At 38.0% G+C, this 20,440-nt stretch overlaps 1 protein-coding gene across 6 annotated transcripts in view; it reads left to right on the top strand.

Moving 5' to 3' along the window:
* The first annotated feature begins 887 nt into the window (after positions 1-887).
* LOC127808030 (uncharacterized) overlaps positions 888-20,440 on the top strand; it is a 51,870-nt gene continuing 32,317 nt past the window's right edge. For 4 of the 6 annotated variants that reach the window (XR_008024856.1, XR_008024855.1, XR_008024854.1 and 1 more), the window contains exons 1-10: positions 891-1,468; positions 1,642-1,726; positions 6,125-6,200; positions 13,510-13,574; positions 13,653-13,697; positions 13,785-13,885; positions 13,977-14,118; positions 14,595-14,656; positions 14,727-14,800; positions 14,882-14,952. Coding sequence is in view for 3 of the 6 variants with exons in the window: in XM_052346333.1 (XP_052202293.1) it covers positions 1,126-1,468; positions 1,642-1,726; positions 6,125-6,200; positions 13,510-13,574; positions 13,653-13,697; positions 13,785-13,885; positions 13,977-14,118; positions 14,595-14,656; positions 14,727-14,800; positions 14,882-14,952 (1,064 nt within the window). In the remaining 3 variants the exon portion in view is untranslated. Of the gene's footprint in view, positions 1,469-1,641; positions 1,727-6,124; positions 6,201-13,509; positions 13,575-13,652; positions 13,698-13,784; positions 13,886-13,976; positions 14,119-14,594; positions 14,657-14,726; positions 14,801-14,881; positions 14,953-20,440 lie in introns of all 6 variants that reach the window. The other 2 variants (XM_052346335.1, XM_052346334.1) reach the window with 2 other exon arrangements.

Here is a 20,440-nt window from a genome sequence, read left to right as displayed (position 1 = left end):
AATATTGGCTTTGATACCACTTATTGTGAAATAATACCGAATTAGAATAGGGTCGCAACTAATAATTTGAGAAAAATAAAATAATGAAAAAATTGGACATATTTTACGTGAAAAACTCTAAAATAAATCAGGGTAAAAATAACAGATAAAGATAAACAAATTCACTACAAAAAAATAGGAATTACACGTTTATATTTATATTACAAGGAGATAACAATAACAATCTTTCTTAAAAATATGAGCAAACACTTTGAATAATTTTAACTCTTTATTTTTCTCTCTAATGATAGGATATTAGAATGAAAAACAATTGAACTGTGTCTCTCACATGTTCGGCACCGCTTGAAATTTCAGCTACTACAATTGTCAAAATTGCAGCTACTGTACAAAATACTGTCATGTTTTTTTAGCTTCTTATTTATTCCTTCAATTTCAATATTTATAATATTATATGTGTATGGAGCCGCAACTTTTAACATTTGGACACAACAATAAATAACTTTATTAACACTTATTAATTTTATAAAATATATTAAAATCACTTAAGCTTACAATTTTCTTTTAATGACAAAAATTAAGAAAAATAAAAAGACACCCATTATAGGAATTTTTATACTTATGTATTTATTTTAAAAATTACAGGGTATAATTATAAATTTAATTTTTAATCATTTCGCCCCTATTCTATTATGTATTAAAATAAAATAAAAATTTGACATTTAATTATCTAATATTTCCTTCTTTATAAACAATGAAAGTAATAAAAATTATATTACTTTATGTGTCTTCACCTTTCATCATACGTCACTTGTTTTATTGCATACTATTTCTTCATTCCCAAACTCTCTCCCAGACATAGGGTAAGAATAAGAAGCTCAGCAAACCAACCTAATAATTTCATTTTGTTATTCAGTGCAGTCCCAAACACAGCTTTCAAAGTTGAAACTTTTCCAAGCACCCAGCTTGCCAAGAAAGTTACCCGCCCCCATGAAAATTCAGAACCCCCAAGTCAAACCGTTTCCCGCCAAAACACCTATTTCGTGCGTTCCTAATTATGCACAATCACGCCCAATCCACTGAATAGCAGCAACTCGAAGCAAACTACGTGCACAGAGACGAAGCGGCATGGAGCGCTCAAATCCAGCAAGAAAATCGAAAAACGTGCACCACATTGGAGGAATCGCTGTGGAATTTCCCTACCAACCCTACGGATCGCAGCTAGCTTTCATGGCCAAGGTCATCTCAACCCTCGATCGAGCCCTAAGGGACGGCCACTCCCACGCCTTGCTCGAATCCCCCACCGGCACCGGAAAATCGCTCTCGCTCCTTTGCTCGGTTCTCGCGTGGCAGCAGAGCTATCCCTCCAGAAAGATTGCCTCCAGTCCTGCTATCTCGAAGCCTGCTCCCGAGGCCATGACTGATCCCCTTGCTTACGGAGGCGGATTTATCCCCGAATCCCAGCCTTCAGGTTTGGCGTGCCTTCGATGTTACCATTTCTTCCTCTGTTCGATTCGAAGCCCTAACGGGCATTTCCCGTTTTGCATTTTAGATTGGTTGGTAATATATCTGTTCAAGTAATCATGTTGTTACGTCAATGACTGCGTAATGCTTGGCTAATCCGGACGTCTTCCATTGTTTCAGCTCCAGGAAATCCAGATCCAGCTCCACCAGCAACAAACAACAAGGCCTCGAAGAAAAAGACAACACCCACCATTTTTTATGCCTCGTAAGTTTTATCTGTTGAACAAGCATTAGGAAAACGCATGCAAACTGTTTAATGGAAGTTCAGTGCTTTAGGAACGTATGGAATTTGTTTTTGCAACGTGCTTGTTGAGACTACAGTAATTATACAAGAGAAGAATTTATTCAAATTGCTTGGCTTGTAGGTATTACGGTAGTTGTAAAAGTAAATTGTTATAGAAGTATATGCAAAAGCGATTACATCTACAGTATTCATTTATAGTTCAAGTACTATTAGCAATCATATATTTTCAGAATTACAGTCATTTTTCCTGGAATGGTTTTCTTTTCCGAAGAAATTATGTTTGTGTATTTCTATTACTCGTTATTAGGAACATACTAACTCTACCTTGTTAACTTATATTTCCAAGCCCTCGTTGTGCTTGTGATATTAATATAGCTATTTAGTAGAATAGCTTTAGGATAAATTAATCCACTGAAACACTTATCATGCCATAAGCAAATTTGTTTGTTTCACTAGACCTTTCAAACTAGGCGCCTTAGTAACTAGATAGGTTCTATTGTTGGCCTACTAGGATTGAAACTAAATTGGATTTCAGAGACCTTGATTTTTCTTTTTAATATTTGCTTAGTCATCCTTCCCAAAGTTTTGTAGTATGACTTAACTTGATCCCTTTATAATTCTTGACTTAAACTTAATCCCTTTATAATTTTCATCACTTTGAACCTTCTTTATTCTTGTAAATGGGCATGCATTAGGCATCTTATTCGATTTAAGGATCATGTTAATTGTGACACCCCATAAATTAAGTGTAGGAATAGGGTCCCAGCATGACACTTCAAAAGATGAGCTATTCTTAGATATTTGCTGAAACAAAGTATCTAAGGTGGTAGCCAAGCAAGTGGAAAACCACAGGTAAGCAACTGAATTTATAATCAGTTTTTGGGGACTAAATTAAGAGATAAATATCTGCATTCTTAATATGTTATTAGGCATAAAAAGAGGATTCTGATGATATGGAAATTAGTAATTTTGGTTTAGAATTGAAGAAGTTGGATTAATGACTTAATTAAGGAGCTTATGGTTAATTAAGCAAGGATTAGTGAAGTTCCAGCTGTGGGGAATCTGTAGAAGGTTTCAGAAACAAGGTGAGGTGGCTGAATTGTTGAAGCATACAAGTGAGGTGTCTTCCTACAAGAAAGGATTGCATTGGGGCTAGGTGACAACACGAAAAGCAAGAGGTGTCAGTTGCTTCAGCTGAAGCAGATAGCTGGCTATCTCTTCAGGAAAATGCCACCAAACAAGAGCCAAGTGGGTGCCACACACTCAGATGCTTTAGCAGCAAAGTAAGCTGCTTCCATGGCATACAAATAGGCCAAACCTTTTTCATTTTACGAGACAACTGAAATGAGAGTGAGACGATGTCCATAAGAAAGAGTGCAGTGAGAAAGTTATAGGAACTAAGAAAGTTCTTCTGGAAAGTAAGAAAGAAGCTGAGAAATAAGAAAGTCTTGCTGGAAAGCTAAAGAAAGCTTGAAGAAACTAAGGCTTAACTTGAGATAGGTGCATGGAGTGATTTTAATGGCAACCAAATGCATAAGATGACATGTTCTATTCATGATATGTGTGCATGTTGCATGAAAGTATGAGTCAAGCATGGTGCTAATGAAGGTTCAAACGATAAATGCGCTGTAATAGTTGTTGCTAATGTTTGCCAAGGGTGGAGCCCTTAGGTTGTGTGAATGATGCCAAGGGATAATGGGAGGGCTTGAACCTAGGAGAGGGAGCAGCTGGTGCATGGCAGAAGGTTATACTTAGGGGCTGCTTTCATGAAATGTGTGGATGATATTATGATTGTGTGATTGCATTGCCATGACATGCCTTACTAGAATTCTTTTCTCACGAATTGCATTTTAACATTCCAAACCATGCAAGGGATGGGGAAATTGACTAATCAAGGGCTAGAGGATGATAGGAGATATGCAAGACATTATGCATGCACTTTTGGTAAAATGTTTTATATAACTTAAATGTTGTTGTACTTAGTTGAATATGTGATATAAAATGCTCTATTTCAGAATCATGCTTGGAATTATACTACTCCATCTCTTATGAGTAAGTTTGGTTAGAAACTGAAATTATAAACCAATGGAATAAGAGGGGACACTTCTAAGGAGGAGAGTGATCAAGTTTGTCTTAATGAAGTAAAGACTTTTTATGTCACCACAAGACTTTGTGACCCAAGTTGATCTATGGGACGTGGTGGGTTACAACCATGCCGATACACTCAAATGTAAGTCAAACAAGAGGCATACCTCGTCATGGAGACGTGGTGCCACATCAATTGTGAAATAATTTTGTTATCCATAAAATTTCTTATTTTTCTCATGTATTTTCATACGTTTATTAGGAATTTAGGATATTATCTTGCCCAATTTTTTACCATTATTATTTTTTTCATAGTTTGCTTCACTTTGTTTGGACAAGTATGTTTATAGAATATGTAATTCCTTTCTTCTTCAGAATTACCAAGGTGTCTCAACATAATATTTGTTTCTTTACTTTCATTGAATAATCTCAAGAAATACATCTTTCCATCTCTCCTAGACTGTCCTCTCATTTATCAGTACTTGGTTTTTGTCCTTTTTTCTTGGTCTTGTATATCAAGTTGGTGATACGAATTTTCATAAATTTTTGACCTTGATTCACTAATTGCCTTGTTTTTTTAAGCTTAAATATACATCTTTATATTTTTCTAGTCATGACATGTATGGGAGAGTATTGTAGGAAGACATTTAGGTCTTGTTTTTTCTTGTATCTTCTCACTTCACCATCATGAGTGGCTTCATTTTGTTTAAGGGTTTTCCTTTCACTCTCTTAGAATGTTGTTTCAAATAGCAGTAACCATATCCACATTAGATTAGTCTCACATTTCATAATCCAATCTCTTTTGCCATACATTTCTTTTTTCTTGAAAACAATTTATTTTCTACCCTTTAAATCATACCATTTGATTCTTTCTCTCTTATCATCATCCTTCCTCTTGTATTATTTAATATCAACATCAAGTGTCATAAACCTATGTTGAGTGGTCAGATACTCTCTTTTGGCATAAATTATGTTGCTTACAGCATATGCATTCCTTTGTCGTATCAGAAAATAGTATATTAATGTGAGGATTAAATCAAAAAGAAAAATAATTCCAATAATTGAAGACACGGAGATTTAATGTGGTTTGCCAATGTTCTTACATCCATAACTGAAGGAGAATTAAGAATTCACCGTGTGAAAAGTAGATTTACTTATGAAGAAAAATTCTCACCCCAAAATTCCAATACACCCAATCTCACAATCACTTAGATAAATTTATGATGCACTCCACACTCTAAAATCAGATAATAAAGCACAATATATAGAGATAGGGTAGACAAAAGTTCTAAGTTATTTCTGAAAGAAATCTCTTCTATATTTTGTATTGGGCTCAAAGAGTATGAATTTGACACAAACTCAACAATTCAGGTAGTGTATCAGCTATTTTTATATGTGACCATATGTTTATCTCGTTTCTTGAACATGTATTAGGTATAATGAGATTATATGCATGGTGAAATTCAAAATAACTTTTACTCTTTGTTTATTTCTCCATAGCCATAATCTCCATGCACATCTCTATGTTGATTTACTTCTCTATCCATATGACCATTTAAGGCAGTTCCTATACTGACTGTCTTTCCTTTAGGCCTTCCTTGCAACAAGTCCTGTAAATACTTATGTAGTTATGTATTAACAATATTTAAAGTCTTTTCTCCCAGATTAACTTTAACTATGATAATCCTATTTCCTAATCTCTTCACATCCACCACGTTATCCTTTAAAGTCTTTAAGTGCTGAAGTTTTTATCTTGACTTGGCCAATATTTTAGCCATGCCACCAGCCCATCTCATTTTATAAAGGCAAACAATATTGATTATATTCTTGATCATCACATCCACCACCTTCATAGATTTTCTCGTCAAAGTTTCAACTTTTCATAATCGAATCCTCAATCTTTGGTTTTGGACTAGTTTCTTATATTCATTCACGAAAACGAAAGAACCCTTGAGAAGTTTTTTTTACTGATGGAGCAACCTTAGCTCATTTTCCATTGCACTCTAGTGAGCCAGACAAAGCCAGCTGAATGATATAGCATAAAATATCATCAGATAATCATTATTGAATAGGTATTTATCCCATTTTGAGAGTAAAATTAGGTTGAGCTCTTAAACTTTCTAGGCCCCCCCCCGGGTCTTTATGTTTCCCCACTGAATGGGTTTAATTATTGTTGTTTGGTTTTTCTTACAGCACCAATATATAGTTAAATACTTAGAATCTTGATTGATCACTTACATGTATTTACTTATTGATTTTTTTTCAAATAATTAGGAGAACACACTCACAAATTGCTCAGGTGATTCGTGAATACAAGAAGACTACTTATCGGGTACCAATGGCAGTGCTGGTAGGTTTACCCAAATCTTTTTTTATTTTTCCTCTTTGTTTTTTATGCACTTACAGTTTTCAGATTACTCCCAAGTAGAAAGAGAACTTAAAGAGGGGTCTTGCCTACTATATTGGAGATTCCACATTGGACATTCTATTAGGGTGTGTATTGGGCCATGAGGTCCACCCTTACTGTTTTAGGGATTAGATTGGTGTTTAAATTTATAGGGTCAGGCTTAGGCAAAATATTAGCCCTGTTTGTTTGTATTTGATGGGTTGGATGAGTAATTTGACACAATCAAGGATTCTACACTTGCTATATATTAGTGTATATAGAGGGCAAGTGTTGGTGGCAACAATAAGGTTGCTCTTTGGTGATTAGAAGGCCACGGCTTTGAGTTATAGAAAAAATACCTCTTTGCAAACAAGGGAAAGATTGCACATAAAAACAACCATTCCCAACCCTTGCAAAGCAAGGAGCCTCGTGTACTTGGATCACCCTTTATAAACTAGGTTGAGAAAAATATATTTCTCTATTTCTTAAGATCCATAATATGTTGATTCTCTTTTCTCTTTATAGAGGAAGAGAATAATACAAAAGGAAAGATGAATATACACATAATATACATAGCTCCTAAAATATACAAAGAATATTCTATATCTAAAAATACTTCTAATTCTACACTCCCCTTCAAGCTGGCTTGAAGATATCTTCCATGGCAAGTTTGTTCACAAGTTTCTCAAACTGAGTTTTGTGTAATCCCTTTGTAGGAATATCAACCACTTGGTCAACTAGTGGAATGTAGGGCATAGAAATTACTCCATTATCAATTTTTTCCTTGATAAAGTGTTTATCCACCTCTACATGCTTTGTCCTGTCATGGAGAACTTGATTATGAGTAACAGAGATTGCAGCTTTATTATCACAATAAACTTTGACTGGTAGGGAAGTGGAGATCCTCAAGTCTGATATAAGCCTCTTTGTCCACATGACGTCACAAATACCATGGGCAATTGCACGAAATTCAGCTTCAACACTGCTTTTGGCCACCACATTTTGTTTCTTACTCCTCCAAGTAACAAGATTGCCTCCCGCAAAGGTGTAGTACCCTAATGTAGATCTTCTCTCAGTTACACTGCCTGCCCAGTCTGCATCTGTATAAGTCTCTATATGAAGGTGTCCACGTTTTTTAAAAAGTAGACCCTTCCTAGGGGTTCCCTTTAAGTACCGCAGAATTCTGTAGGTAGTTTCAAAATATTGTGAACCAGGTGAGTGCATAAATTGACTTACAACATTTACAACAAAGGCTATGTCTGGTCGAGTAGGTGATAGATAGATAGATAAGTCTACCCACAAGTCTTTGATATTTCTCTCTTTCTGCCACATTTTTGGCCTCAACAGGTTGAAGTTTTAAGTTGGATTCAATGGGAGTTTCAGCAACCTTACACCCAAGCATTCATGTGTCACTAAGTAAGTCCAGAATATACTTGCGTTGGTTGACAAAGATCCCCTCCTTAAATCTTGCAAACTCTATCCCAAGAAAATACTTTAGAGGACCCAAGTCATTGATCTCGAACTCATGAGCTAATCTCCTCTTAAGCTCTTCAATCTCTCTTTTGTCATCACTAGTCATTATTATATCATCCACATAGACAATTAAAATTGCTTTCTTATCGTCACTAGCGTGTTTGAAGAACAGTGTGTGATCTGCTTGACTCTGAATGTAGCCATAGCTTTTCACCGCCTTTCCAAATCTTTCAGACCATGCTCTTGGAGACTGTTTTAGACCATACAAGGATTTTTTTAAACGACACACTTTGTTTGTATCGAGGCTTTTCTCAAATCCTGGTGGGAGATCCATAAACACTTATTCTTCTAAATTGTCATTTAGGAAGGCATTCTTTACATCAAATTGGTGAAGTGGCCAATCGAAATTCACTGCAAGGGAGAGGAGAACTCGAACGATGTTTATTTTAGCTATTGGAGCAAATGTTTCTTGATAGTCGATGTCGTATGTTTGGGTGAATCCCTTAGCAACTAGCCTTGCTTTGTATCTTTCTATGCTCCCATTTGCCTAAATACCCACTTACAGTCTATTGTTGTTTTGCCTTTTGGTTTGTTCACAATCTCCCAAGTTCCATTCTTTTTAAGAGCACTCGTTTCCTCTTGGACTGCTAACTTCCAATCTAGGTCACCAAGGGCATCCTAAATTGTTATTTGGCAATTGGGTGTTTGGTACAAAATCTCACTCCTTTCCTAGTAGCAATAGGGGTATCAAGATCGAACACGTCAAATGAAGAATAATTTGAGGGAGTGAGTTTAGAGTTACCATGAGAAGAAGAAGTACTGTCAAAAGGCCCATCATTTAGAGACGTCGATTGTTCAATTGTTAGAGGAATATTCAGAGTATTCTTTTGGGTTTGCCTTCTTGTATAAAACTGAAGCTCTGGTTTTGAAATATTTTGATTCGTTTGTGGTAATTCTCCCCCTGGTTCCAATCCCATCATGCTAGGCACTTGTGAACCAGACACACCCTATTCCACAACGTTTGGAACATTTATATCCTTGAGTTGTTTATCAGAGTGGAGGGGAGCACCAATCATGGTAGGACGAGGGTCATTGAGTTTTCAGGAATTATCCTCCTCAACATTAGAATTCAAAAAATTATCTTCTTGCTAAATATACTCCCCCTGAAGATGATTTGTGGTAAAGTAGGGTTGAGTTTTGAGAAAAGACACATCCATATTGATATAATTTTTTTTGGTGACAGGATTAAAGCATTTGTACCTTTTCTTATTTGGTGCATAGCCCAGAAAGACACATTTTTCAGCTGTGGGATCCAATTTGGAACGAAATATTTGAGGAACATAAACGAAGCAAGTGCATCCAAAAACTTTTAAGGGTAACTCAGAATATATACGGCATAGAGGAAAGAGTTGTTTCAAAGAGTGTAAGGGAGTTTGAAATTGTAGAACACGAGTGGGTATACGATTAATGAGATAGGAAGTAGTTAAAATTGCATCAGCCCATAGATATTTAGGGACATTCATAGAAAACATGATGGCCCTGACAACCTTTAGGAGGTGGCGATTTTTTTGTTTAGCAATACCATTTTGTTGGGGAGTTTCTCGGCAAGTGGTTTGATGTAAAATTCCTTTTTCTTTTAAAAAACCCCCAAAGATTCATTAAAATATTCAGTGCCATTATCAGATCGAAGAATATAGATTTTTGTGTTAAATTGAGCTTCAATCATATGAAAAAAATCCTTAAAAGTTCTAGGCACATTTGATTTTTTTTGCAAGTAAGTAAATCCAACAAACTTGAGTATGATCATCAATAAAAGTAACAAACCATTTTTTTCTAGACAAAGTAGAGACCTTAGAAGGGCCCCAAACATCATTGTGTATCAAATAGAATGGTTTTGAAGGACAATAGGGTTTTGGATGAAATTTAACACGATGATCTTTGAATAAATGACAACTTTCGCATTGAAACATAGAAGGATCCACTCTTTTAAACAACGTAGGAAATAAATATTTCAAGTAAGGAAAACTGGGATGACCTAGCCTAAGATAGCATTGCATTATTTGATTAGAAACAGAAGTAGAACTAGTACCACTCAGCTCGTGAGCTTTTTTATTACGCAAGACATCCCCCATTCAAATAGTAGAGCCTGTTTATTTCTCTAGTACTGCCAATCGTCTTCTTCGAGTTCTGGGCTTGAAAAATGCAATAAGAGTCAAAAAAGATAACACTATAGTTAGAGTATTTGGAGAGTTAACTAACAGATAGAAGATTGCAGACAAGTTTAGGAACATGGAGTACTGATTAAAGATCAATACTATCAGAGAGTTTAATGAGACCTTTACCTACAATAGGTGAAAGACTACCATCGGCTATTCTTATTTTTTCATTACCAGCAGAAGGAATATATGAGTTGAATAGATGCAATAAACCAGTCATATGATCAGATGCTCCTGACTCAATGATCTATGGAGCAGATTGGGACGAACTAGACAAGGCAAATGAATTTCTACTTGAATAGGCCAATGAACAATTAGGTGTACTAGGGGACATATTAGGCTTTAGCAGTCGCAGAAGTTGATCAAGTTGCTCTTTGTTGAATGGTCTTGCATCAGCTTCATGGGTAGTAGGTTAGGATCACTTTGATCTAGGCTTCCAATTGGTTAGTTTACCATGAAGCACCCAATAGGTCTCCCGAGTATGGCGTGGTTTATTGCAATGATCACATCAAACACGAGGCTTTTCTTTCGCCTTTTGTTGACCTGCAGTATGCTGTCCACCAGCATTAACATTAGTAGTCACGAGTGTCATATTTTCATATAGCTCATTTTCACCACTCTTCTTCTTGCCCAACATAACCAGTCTTCGGCTTTCTTCACGCCGAACTTCAGAAAAAACTTCACTTAGAGACAGGAGTGGATTTCTACCGACGATCCTCCCACGAACTTCATCATACTCAACATTGAGTCCAACGAGAAACTTAAATACCCGATTAGAATTAACCATTTTCTGATAACGTGTGCAATCTTCTGCGTTCTTCCACTCATATGTGTTGAAGAGATCCAAGTCTTGCCATATACGCTTTAAAGAATTAAAGTATATGGTGACAGTATCACTACCTTGTCGAATCTCACCAAGCTTCAAGTTGAGCTCGTAGATTTGGGATTGATTCCCCAAATTGAAATACATGGCAGTGACTTCATCCCATAGTTCCTTTGCTGTAGAGAAACACATATAATTCGAACTTATCTCTTCCTCCATGGAGTTAACAAGCCACGTCATCACCATTGAATTCTCAGCATCCCACATGTTATACAGTGGGTCTTTACTGTCTGGGGCTGATGTGGCGCCAGTTAAATAGCCAAACTTTTCCCAACCTCGAATGTACATACGAATAGATTGCGACCAACGTAGGAAATTGGTACCATTGAGACGAATGGTTGTAATCTGTACCGGATGTGAGTTGGAGGAGCTTTAGGGAACTTGAAATTGGTCTTGAAAGGACTGGGATTGTTGGGTTGGAGTGACTGAAGATGCAGAATCGATCATGGTGGCTGAACAATCAGATTAGGGTATTGCATTGCGTGGTGGCAATAGAACAATTAGATCTGGACACACCCATGGATCTGGATGCACCAATAGTGATCCACGGATTTGGGCACTTGGATCTAGGTGCCCAATATAAACAAGAACTTATCTGGGTAACAGAGGATGGGAGCGACTTTGATGCACGAATAGGGGCGGCTCACAAACGGCGACTAGGGATGGCATTGAACAGTGGATGGGAGCGGATCTGTTGCGCGGACAAAGGCGACTCTGATTCGCGATGTCGAGGCAACAAGAGCAGCGACAGGTCCGACGAATGGAGGCCGACCTTCGCGAGAGGTTAGGAGGCCATGACCATTCCAGAGGTGAGAACCCACTGGAGAACGACGACAACCGTGGTGGCGGCAGTGAAAGGGATGTCGGATCGTAGAGGCGGCAGCCGGTGTAAGGGCGGTGGCGGCCTGAGGATGAAGCGATGACTGGCGACTAGTGTAAGGGCAGTAGTAGATCTTGGGTATAGCAGAAGAATAGGAGAAGTTGGGGTTTCACAGTGGACGACTGTGATTTAATCCCTAATTCCCGCTTTGATATCATATAAACTAGGTTGAGAAAAATATATTTCTCTATTTTTTAAGATCCATAATATGTTGATTCTCTTTTCTCTTTATAAAGGAAGAGAATAATACAAAAGGAAAGAGAAATATACACATAATATACATATCTCCTAAAATATACAAAGAATATTCTATATCTAAAAATACTTCTAATTGTACACCCTTTGTATATTAGTTAATATTTTTTAATTTTCCTTTTGCAATACGTCTAATGTCACTTAAAATTTGATTTTTTTTGACTTTAAATTTGATTATATATCCTATATGCATGCACATTTGATTGTATAGTGTTGAGAATTCCACATCGCCTCCACAAGGGAGACCTGGGCTATATATAAGGAGGAGGATCCCTCTATCTGTTAAGCTAATTTTTCAGGTTGGAGTTCTACCTCTAATTTCTCACATGGTATCAGAGCTAACCTTTTGGCTGTCGTGGTCATGGACTAGTACTCTGCTCGATCACTTGGGCATGTATCAGTTACTGGAGAAGTTTCGGCGTGGGGGGGAGTGTTGAGAATCCCACATCGCCTCCACAAGGGAGACCTGGGCTATATATAAGGAGTATCCCTCCACCTGAAAAGATTTGAGAAGTTAGAGGTAGAACTCCAACCTAAAAAGCTAGCTTTTCAGGTTGAAGTTCTACCTCTAACTTCTCACATGGTATTAGAGCTAACCCTTGGCTGTCGTGGTCATGAACCAGTACCCTGCTTGATCACCTGGGCATGTATCAGTTACTGGAGAAGGTTCGACGTGGGGGGGAGTGTTGAGAATCCCACATTGCCTCCACAAGGGAGACCTAGGCTATATATAAGGAAGATGATCCCTTCACCTGTTAAGCTAGCTTTTTAGGTTGGAGTTCTACCTCTAACTTCTCATATGGTATCAGAGCTAACCCTTGGTTGTCGTGGTCATGGACCAATACCTTGCCCGATCACCTGGGCATGTATCGGTTACTGGAGAAGCTTCGGTGCGCGGGGGGGGGGGGGGGAGTGTTGAGAATCCCACATCGACTCTACAAGGGAGACTTGGACTATATATAATGAGGAGGATCCCTCTAACTTCTCACACATAGCATAGGCATTGATGATGTTGGAGCATCTTATTATCTAATACCTTTCTAATGTCTTGATAAGTCAAAGTTTTACTTATTTGGTAATGTTTCAAATGTGTTTAAAATTATATTTTCACACTATAGCTGCCACTTTTTACTGCATCCATAATGCAAAGTGTCATCTCCCAACTCACCTTATTCCCCCCCTCCCCACGCACATGCACTTACGCGCACGCACGCATGCCCAATTCTTTGCATGTGGGCTTATTGAATATATTTGAATAAGTAGAACAAGATGAAGTGGTCATATTATTTTATCTTGGCTTTCAAATATCTGCCATCTAGTTTATACAATAGTTGTAACAGTTCCAAAAATGTGAGTGGCTTTTTTGTCAACAAAAACATTACATCCGCAGACTAAAAGAGTTGAGATTGCTCTAAGCTAGTGCTTAACTGTTTAACCACTTTCCCCCTTTCCCATTTGTTTAACCTCTGAATTGATTGTATGAGCTGAACGAATTTTTTGAGTCAATTAATTTTCATGAAGTTGTTTCAGTTAAGAATTGGCTATATGCCTTTTTGTCTATAACAGGCGTCAAGGAAGCATTACTGTACCAATAGGCATGTAAATGGCAAAAAAAATATCGACGAAGAATGGTGATAACTTATCTGAAAGTCTCTTGATTCTGTTTACTTTTTTCTCCTATTACTAATTGTAATAAAAAAAATTCTCAGCAAGTTGCTTCTAAGCAATCGAGAAGTAGGATGTTCAGAATTCAAGTGAGTTCTTTCTCCATCAATTTGATACTTCTTTAAGTTAATAAAAGAATAAAGAATGGTTCAATTTGCTATTGCTTTCTCAAACAGAAATGCAAACAAAGTCAAAGGTCATTCATCTCTTAAGAAAGGAGGTTGCCATGAAGTCTATGACATTGAAGATCTAGTGAAAATTGGGCAAGAAATGAAAGGTTTAGTTTTTATAATTTTCTTTTTACTGATTGAAATTAGTTCAACTCCTGTCATCATGTTGTCTTGCTGAAAAGCTCCCTTGAATTTCAGGTTGCTCCTATTTTGCTGCACGTTCCATGGCAGATGATGCACAATTAGTTTTTTGCCCATACAGCTACATCATTAATCCTCTCATCCGCAAAGCAATGGAAGTGGATATTAAAGGGGCAATTCTAATTCTTGATGAAGCACAGTATGCACTGCAACCACGGTTTTTATATCAGAGAATTTACGTTCTATTGTTCACCCAATGTTTTTATGCTTCAAGAAGAACAGTTTACATTGCAACCCCTTATTTCTTGGTTTTTGTGCTGAGAATATATAGCAAAAAGATTTTTTTTTTTATTTAGACAACGGATATTTTTCAGAATAGAATGTGGAAATATATTAGGACAGCTCAATATCACAATTAGATTTTGTTGGAACAATGCAGACATTCAGAAAATTTGTCTTGAAGACTTATTAAATTACACGATTCATTGCTAGTAAGCTTGTGGTTTGTATGTGGTTATTTACATAAGTGAATTGAGTACTGGAAAATTCTTTTGCCATTTAGTCCTGAACCTGTATTTAGTTTCAAATTTGTTCTTTGTTATTACCTGTTTTCTTTTTCTATCAATTTATATATTCTTCAATCTTATGCCTGATTTGGAGCCTTTCAATTCCAAGTAATATAGAAGACATGGCTCGTGAGGCAGGTAGCATGGATGCTGAAGAAGATGCTTTGCATAGTAAGTATGCGTCTTTGTTTCTTGCTCATTCATATATTAATTATGCCTTATGGTTTTCATACTTTGGAAGAACTGCAGACTGAATTAGGGGAATTGGCTGTTAATGATGCAATGACTTACCAACCTTTGTATGAAATGATACAGGTATGTTGTAAGCAGTATTTTTCAGTTTTGAAGTTAAATCTTTCAGAAACAGATGTTTGTATTGGTTGTTGGTCTTTGTAGGATTTAGTCAGTTGGATAGAACGGAGGAAAAATACATTGGAAAAGCATGAATTTCAGCATTATTTCTCATGGTGAGCCAATTTTGCTGTTGGTCTTATTTATGTTGATGATTTATCTGCACTACTGGTATAGTGGAAGCTTCATTAATTGATATTCAATATCATGATAATCTATATTTAGTGATACATGATAATTTCTTGAAGAACATAAACTTCTTTATATACTGAACCTTGATCCTTCTGGTGGCTGGTGGTTAATGAAAAAAAAAAGAGATGTGCACATGTACTTGCATGTATAATAGATGATTCACTTTTAGCATCAATTACCAAACAAATTCTTCTCTTTCCTAGAAATCAAAGGGCATGATAACATTTCTATTAATATTTTTAAATCCCCTACAATTAATAATTATTAGAGGATCAATGTATATTGTGACTTAAATCCCCTACATTTTTCCAGGAATTTAAATTTTTGTTAGGCCTCACGCCAAGCTGTGGGTGTTTGGTGATTCTGCTTTCAGTTCTTTTTTTCCCCCTTCTTTTTATAGGTTGTTTCTCTTGTACTATGATCCATTTTCATACATGTGGATATACAGGTTGTTTTAAGTTTCTAAAGAGGCTGTTCAGTTTTGTTCGTAAGAGCATTAGGGTTTTAACATTTGGGCTGCCACTGCGATGCATGTATCTTGCATATAGGTTGTAATTCTGAATGGGCATGGAAATCAAGATAGAATTCTGAGAGCACGTGTAGGACTTTGACTTCCTAGTACTCTAGATGGTATCCGATTGATTAAACTGCCGTTAAAACATCTTCCCCCCTAAAGTGCTTTGGAACATTATTTCAAAACAAGACTGCCCGTGTAACATTAATTAAGTGCCTTTTTTTTTTTTCCTTTCAGCTATGCCATTTTGTTAAGGTGTATCGACACACGAGGACTCATGAATAATTCCCTCCCTTTGGAAAATTTGTGAAAGAGTTTGGTTAAAGTAATCTCTTGCATTATCAGATCTAACTTGTTTTATAGACACCCAAAATTGTGTGTTAATCATTTTGTGAAAAATGGGGAAGATATGGCTGACTTTTGATTTTTCTTTCATGAGGAATAACCAAGTTATTCTACTGAATTCATCAATGAAAGACACAAACCACCCAGCCCTGGAAATGTTAGGAATTCTAGATGGACCCCAAATATTAGTGTCAATCAAGGAGCAAGGCATAGAAGAATTGGAATTACTTAATGGAAATGACACACGATAATGTTTTGCAATTTCACATGTATCACAAGGGAAATTGTCAATATTAACATTACTAAACATTGAAGGATGCATGTTTTTAAGTAATTGGACAGATGGGTGTTGTCAGATTCCTGATCTGACAAAGGGAATTCTCAATCACTTGAGAATGGCTGTCGTGAGTGAATTGAGAGTGTAGGGGGAAATTGAGAGATCAAAGGGGGAGAGAGAGATAGGAAGGGAACGCGAATTGAGAGGGAAATTGATTTCCAAATTTCATTCAATATGTGGGATAGGTGTAGATCAGTTGTATTTATACTAATTTATGGCCTAAATGGGCGCTAAAGAAGGTTATCCCATCCACTTGCCTTATAACTTGCCCAGTAGCATGTTGGAACATTCCTCCAACTATGCCTATTCATGGGCCTTTATTTAAACAAGGTCTACAACCTATTACATAGGGCCCAACATGCAACTAAAGTAACAATCCCCTTCCCGTAAAGCATTTATTGTCCTCAACAAATGTGTAATAAGCTAGCAGAGTTGGGAAACTGCTGGAGAAGGTCTAGCAAATACTCCCAAGTATTGTTGTCCTCGGGGAGGGATGACCATTTGACTAGGACTTTTGAATGAGGGGGGCTCCATTTCTACGAACCACTCTTCTGTCTAGGATGGTGGTGGGCATTGCTTTTTCTCTGCCTTATCTTGCCATGGGAGGAAGTGAGGCACTGGATCTTTGTGCTCTTATAACCTTCTTGAGGAGAGAGACGTGGAACATCGGGTGCATTTGTGTCTCTTCTGGTAGTTGCAGCCTGTAGGCTACTATCCCTATCTTCTCCACTATGGGGAATGACCCATAGTACTTAGGGCTTAGTTTGGAGATGGGTTGATGGGTCAAGGCCTTGAGATGCTGCTGGCCAAGCTTCAGGTAGACCTCTTTCCCAACCGAAAATTCCCGATCACTCCTTTTCTTGTCAGCCAATTGCTTCATTCTATTCTGTGCCCTTGCCAATTCTGCTTTCACCAATCTCATAACCTCTTGTCTTTATTGCAAATAGGTCCCCACAGTAGCCATTGTAGATTGTCCTCCAAGAGCCGGTATGAGCCTTGGCTTATATCCACAGAGGGCCTCAAATGGTGTCATCCGGATTGAGCTGTGAAAATTGGAGTTGTACCACCATTGGGCGATTGCTAGCCATTTGTGCCATCCCCTGGGTTGTAGAAAATTGAAACACCTTAGGTACAACTCTATGCATTGAATCACCCTTTTTGATTGGCCATCAATTTCAGGGTGATAGACAGTAAACATCAACAACTTAGTGCCTAGCAATCTCATCAGCTCCCTCCAGAATAAGTTGGTAAATATTTTATCCCTGTCTGACACTATGGATTGTGGAATGCCATGCAACTTCACCACACTATCCATGAATGTTCTTGCCACTTCTTGTGTTGTGTACGAGTGAGATAGGCTAATGAAGTGGTTGAACTTAGAGAATTTATCCACCACCACCATTATGCAACGCTTCCCGTCTAATCTTGAAAGCCCTTCTATAAAATCCACAGTTACGTTAGTCCATGCTTGGTCAAGTAATGCTAGGGGTTGCAGGAGGTTCAGATGAGCCACGATCTCGTGTTCACACCTTCTACACACATCACATAATCGATAATCTCATACGTATTTCTTTAATTGAGGCCAAAAGAATACTTGTTGCACCTTCCAGTAGGTATTCTGAATGCCCGAATGGCCTCCAATGGGGGACTCATGTAGTGCATATAGGATTTTGCCCTTCAACTCCTCACTAACCCCAATTACCAGCCTTCCGTTATACCTGATCACTTTGTTGTTAGATGAGTAAGCTGGCATGCTATTGGCATTCACACTCAGTTGTTCCAATAACCCTTTGGTCTATGCTCCTTGTTGATAGTTGTTTGGCATCTCTGTTAGCCAATCTGGGATTATTGTTGAAATGGCCGCACTAACTCCCTCTTCTTGGCAGCGAGAGAAGGCATCTGCTACGACATTTTCCTTTCCCTTCTTGAATTGGATTACATAATCCAATCCCATGAGCTTGGTCATGCCTTCTTCTGCAATTGGGTATGCAGCCTTTGTTGCAATAGGAATTTTAGGCTCTCATGGTCTGTTTTTATAACAAATTTCCCTCCTTTTAAATAGAGTCGCCACTTCTCCACTGTCATAAGGACTGTTGTCAACTCATTCTCATAAATGTTGAGCCCTTGGTGTCTAGGGGCCGGGACTAGGTGTTAATCAAGGGAGGGGCTATAGACTCGGATATCATCAAAGAAAACTAGCACAAACTTTTTGAGGAATGGCTACAAAATTTGGTTCATGAGGGCTTGAAATGTGGTTTGTGCGTTGGTTAGGCCGAAAGGCATGATAGTGAATTCAAAATGGCCATGGTGTGTTTTAAAGGCTGTCTTGGTTATGTCATTATGATCCATTCTAATTTGATGGTATCTTAACTTTAGGTCCACCTTAGAAAAAATAGAGGCGTGTTTGAGTTCATCCAAAAGATCCTCAATGATAGGAATGGGGAATTTATTTTTAATGGTAATGGCATTGAGCTGTTCGTAATCAATACATAACCGCCATGTACCATCCTTTTTCTTAACCAATAGGACGGGAGAAGCAAATGGGCTATAGTTGGGTCTGATCATTGATTGGGTTAGCATTTCTTTGACAAATTTCTCAATCTCTGATTTAAGTTTTGGGGGGTATCTATAGGACCTAATGTTCACTAGTTCAACATTAGGTGAAAGGATCTTAGGCTCTACAAAGAGATTTTGGTATTCAATTAATAGCACATCAAGGAGAGCTAGTTTGTGTACCTGCGAAGTGGCTGTAAATGATTGGCCTCCTTGTTTAGAGCTTCCCTTAGCTTCCAACTCCAACTGCTTAGTAGCCTCAATTGAGAATAATTGGGCTACTTGGGACATCTTCTTCTTGAACAGCTATTGCAATTTCTTCCCCTTAATCATCTTGCATGCCCCCACTTCCATATACCCTGACAACATTACCCTCATTCCATCCTTCTCTAGGGTGACCTCCATATTGTTAAAGTTGAAGCTAATTGGACTTACTCCCCTCATCCAATCAACCTCGAGAACAACATGGCATTCCCCTAACTTTAGCAACCTTAGGTCAGCCTAGTAATCTTCCCCTTGCATTTCCCAGCAAAATCCCAAGCACACAGATTTGCTAATGACCCTACTCCTATTAGCCATGGTTACAGACAACGGTTGTGTGCTGGCCAACATCCATTTCATTTTCTTAGACGTGCCCTCATCTATGAAACTGTGGGTATTCTCACTGTCAATTAGGACCATGAGGGTGCTATCTTGGACCTTACCCTCCACTTTAATAATCTTGCTATTGGCCATTCCTATTATTGCGTGTAAGGAAATGGCCCCTCTCCTTTTTCCTCTGCTTCTTCCACATCTGTCTCTTCCTCTTCTTCCCCTTCTGCTCCTTCTAGTAAGAGCAATCGTTTCTTGCATTGGTGCTCTGGGGTATATCTATCCCCACACCTAAAACACAAACACGCAATCCTCCTCTGCTCAATGAACTTATCTCTTGGTGGTAAGCTCGAGTCATGGGGTGCATTGGTCAAATACTTCACCCCTGTTCCTTTAAAATTCTCCTTGCTCTACACCTTTCCTCCAGACAATACCATCCCTGGATTCATTCCCTTGTTTTGCCCCCTTTGTTTCTTCATTAAGGCCTCAACGGTCAGTTTTTGTAATAGTGCATCCTCTGCTACCTCTTGCACCAATCAAGGCCTCATAATCTTCACCATGGATCTGAGGTCATCGCTCAATTCGTTGATGAAGTTCGACACAAAATATTCCTCTGTCAAGTAGGGGTTTCTGTAGAGCATGAATGACTTCAACTCTTCAAATTTTAGTTGATACTCATGTATCGTTCCCATCTGCTTCAACTTATTAAACTCCTCCACATTGTCCACCATCCTTCGCTCACCAAACCTTTCACACAAGCCCTTAGCAAATTCATCCCAACTGTAGCCTTCTCTCACCCCTGACCAGCCTTGAAACCATATATCTCCTACATCATTTAGGTATGTTGTGGCCACATTAACTTTCTAGTTATCAGCCACTTGGTGGATATTGAATAATTTCTCGCACCTCCTTATCCACCACCTTGGTTTCGTTTCATCAAACATTGATAACTCTAATTTGGGCACTGAAAAATTAGAGTCACTAGAATTCACCATAACTCCTGGCCTCCTCTCCACTGCCTCTTCACCCATTCCCACTGGATCACCCCCCCAATTCAGAAGATTCGACTGCT

Source organism: Diospyros lotus, chromosome 8, assembly GCF_014633365.1.
Source record: "Diospyros lotus cultivar Yz01 chromosome 8, ASM1463336v1, whole genome shotgun sequence".
NCBI classification, from domain to species: Eukaryota; Viridiplantae; Streptophyta; class Magnoliopsida; order Ericales; family Ebenaceae; genus Diospyros; species Diospyros lotus.
Note: the sequence above shows the minus strand (reverse complement) of the source record. Positions and strands in the feature narration are given on the sequence as shown.